The 2755-nt window shown below is 34.0% G+C and overlaps 1 protein-coding gene across 1 annotated transcript in view; it reads left to right on the top strand.

Moving 5' to 3' along the window:
* The first annotated feature begins 1002 nt into the window (after positions 1 to 1002).
* LOC112501477 (very-long-chain 3-oxoacyl-CoA reductase 1-like) overlaps positions 1003 to 2755 on the top strand; it is a 7115-nt gene continuing 5362 nt past the window's right edge. The window contains exon 1 of the mRNA XM_025105118.1: positions 1003 to 1622. Within this exon, the coding sequence (XP_024960886.1) occupies positions 1003 to 1622 (620 nt within the window). The remainder of the gene's footprint in view (positions 1623 to 2755) is intronic.

Raw genomic sequence — 2755 nt, 5'->3', positions numbered from 1 at the left:
ATATGCAAATTATTATGCTTCTATATTATTTTCTCACCTTTTATATTTTAAAATATATTTATTTTTTAATTAAAAATTATTAAAGTTTCCAAAATTCATATTAATACATGTAACTTTTTTAAAGAGTAAAGTTCATTACTGGTCTTTGACGTTTGTAGTTTTCAACGAATATTGTCCCTGAAATTCACAAAACCATCTTTGGTCTCTTATGTTTCTCAATTTTCAATGGCTTTGGTCATTCTGTTTAACGGTCGTTAACTTTTTCTTTGTTAAGTTCAATTAAATGAGAAGTATTTTAGTCATTTTCACTATTTTTTAATTTTATATTAAAGTTAAAAAAACATCTTATATTTTTAATTTTTAATTTGGTTTTTGTTTTTTTTTTTTAAATTTTAAAATAAAAACATAATATGTTTTTTTTATTGTAATATAAAGAAAATGACTAAAATATCTTTCATTTAGTTGGATTTAATGGAGAAAGTTAACGATCGTTAGACATATGGACCAAAACCGTTGGGAATTGACAAAAGTGAGGGATCAAATCCAAGTTTTTAAAGTTGATAGACGATATCCGTTGAATACTGAAAACGTTAGCTTTATCTCTCGGGTTCGCTTCACTTTTATTTTTCGATTTTTTTCAATGATTCATATATAAATCTTATCTCAACTTTTTTTTTTATTAACATGGATATCCAACCTGTTATGCGAGACGACTAATCTCAAGACAACCACATCCTTTGCGGGTAGTCCAGAGTCATTGCATTTGAATCTTCGTTGGCCACAAAGAGATTTTTATTCTCCTTGGATTTAAACCTTTGAAGCCAAACTCAAGCCAATCAGACATTTTTTTTACCTTCATATGAAATTTATTCTTATTATTTAAACCAACCAGTGTAATAATTATAGATTTAAATAAAAGAAAAGAAATATGTATATAAGAGGGTAGTTCTTGGTGGTGTTGAAAGCATCATATAAACCTTATAATTTCCTCTAATAATCACCATGCAACCTTCATGGCTCATCTTCTTCTTCTGTTTTCTTGGCTTTCTCTCTCTTTCTAAACTCATTTTCATTCTCTCCAGATGGGTTTTCATCACTTTCTTCCGACCACCCAAAACCCTCACCAACTACGGCTCCTGGGCCGTCATCACCGGCGCCACCGCCGGCATCGGAAAAGCCTTTGCTTTCCAACTAGCTCAAAAGGGTCTTCATCTAATCTTGGTTAGTCGAAACCTAGCGAAACTTAGGGTCGTTTCTGACGAGATTATGTCGGTACACCCGACCACCAAGATAAAGATCTTTGCGGTTGATTTCTCCGGTGAGAATGTGGTGGCCGGAGTGAAGGAGATGAAGGAGGTGATTGATGGTGAAGGGTTGGATGTGGGAGTTTTGGTGAATAATGTAGGGGTGACATATCCAATGGCTATGTATTTTCATGAGGTTGAAGAAGAAGTATGGATGAAAGTGATGAAGGTGAATGTGGAAGGAACGAGTTTTGTAACAAAAGCTGTGATTGGTGGAATGGTTGAGAGAAGGAGAGGTGCCATTGTTAATATTGGTTCTGGTGCTGCCATTGTTGTACCTTCTCATCCTCTTTATGCCATCTATGCTGCTAGCAAAGCGTAAGTACTCCATTAGATCTCTCCCTTTCTCTTTTGTATATATATATATATATATATACACACACACACACATAGAGAGAGAGGGGGAGTATCAAACGAAAATGCTAACTATTTAAGAGAATACGAAAATGGTCAAACTATGTGCAAAATCACATGTGATTTTGTAGGTGATGTTAATGTAAAATCACATGTTATTCGATCATTTTCTTATTCTCTTTAATATGCATCGTTCTCGTTTGAACCCAACTCTTTCTCTCTCTCTCTCTCTATATATATATATGTGTGTGTGTGGAGTTAAGATCATGTGAGATCAGATTGTTTTCATGAGATCACTTAAATAACACTGAACGTTCACAGTAAAAACACTGTGAATGTTTGTGAAGGTCAACTTTCATAGTGTTTTTGCTACAAAGGTTTATTGTTTTTCATACAATATAATGGATTGCTCTGAAGTTTCAGTGATATTTTATAGTCTTACGGGTGGAAAGAAAACAAGTTGGTCTCACATAAATCCAAATGTATGTACCAATTTGTGTGCCAAAATTAAAGGAGGGACAAATTAAGTCAATGAATTAACATGCATTAGGGAAGTTTTTATAAACCAAGTAGGGCTAATTAGTCTTTTCTGATTAAAAAGATCAAGGGTTTTTCCGATTTGAAACTCGTTTCTTTACAAGGGGGGAGAGCGTACATGGGTGGGATACGAGGAAAGAGATAACCAACCAATGGTTCTTGACATAATCGATACTAATTAAGTCCCATAAACAATTAATTTTAAGTTTCAGATCCGTCATTAACAAAGGTTTTGTATTTTATTTTGCTTGTAGTTGTCTTATCTTGAAAAAGAATAATGAATAATTCATAATGGAATTAATGCATGTTGCAATGGGGAAAGGTTCAGAAAACTGTAAGTTTCATAACAGTTTTTCAGTAAAAACGAGAGGAGAGAAAGAGAACGAGGGAGGGGCAAAAATGTCAATAGACATACATCAAGGGCAAGCTTTCAACATATACAATTACTTGCACATGACTAGAATGTGATGAACTTATGAAGGTAGTTTGTTTGCAAAGATGGGAGGGCCAAGCCAAAGACAATGATAGAAGGAAGGAGGAGGGAGGAGGGAGGGAGGAGG

This window comes from Cynara cardunculus, unplaced genomic scaffold, assembly GCF_001531365.2.
Source record: "Cynara cardunculus var. scolymus isolate 2C unplaced genomic scaffold, CcrdV1 Un_Scaffold_192, whole genome shotgun sequence".
NCBI classification, from domain to species: domain Eukaryota; kingdom Viridiplantae; phylum Streptophyta; class Magnoliopsida; order Asterales; family Asteraceae; genus Cynara; species Cynara cardunculus.
This window is presented reverse-complemented; position numbering and strand designations above follow the sequence as displayed.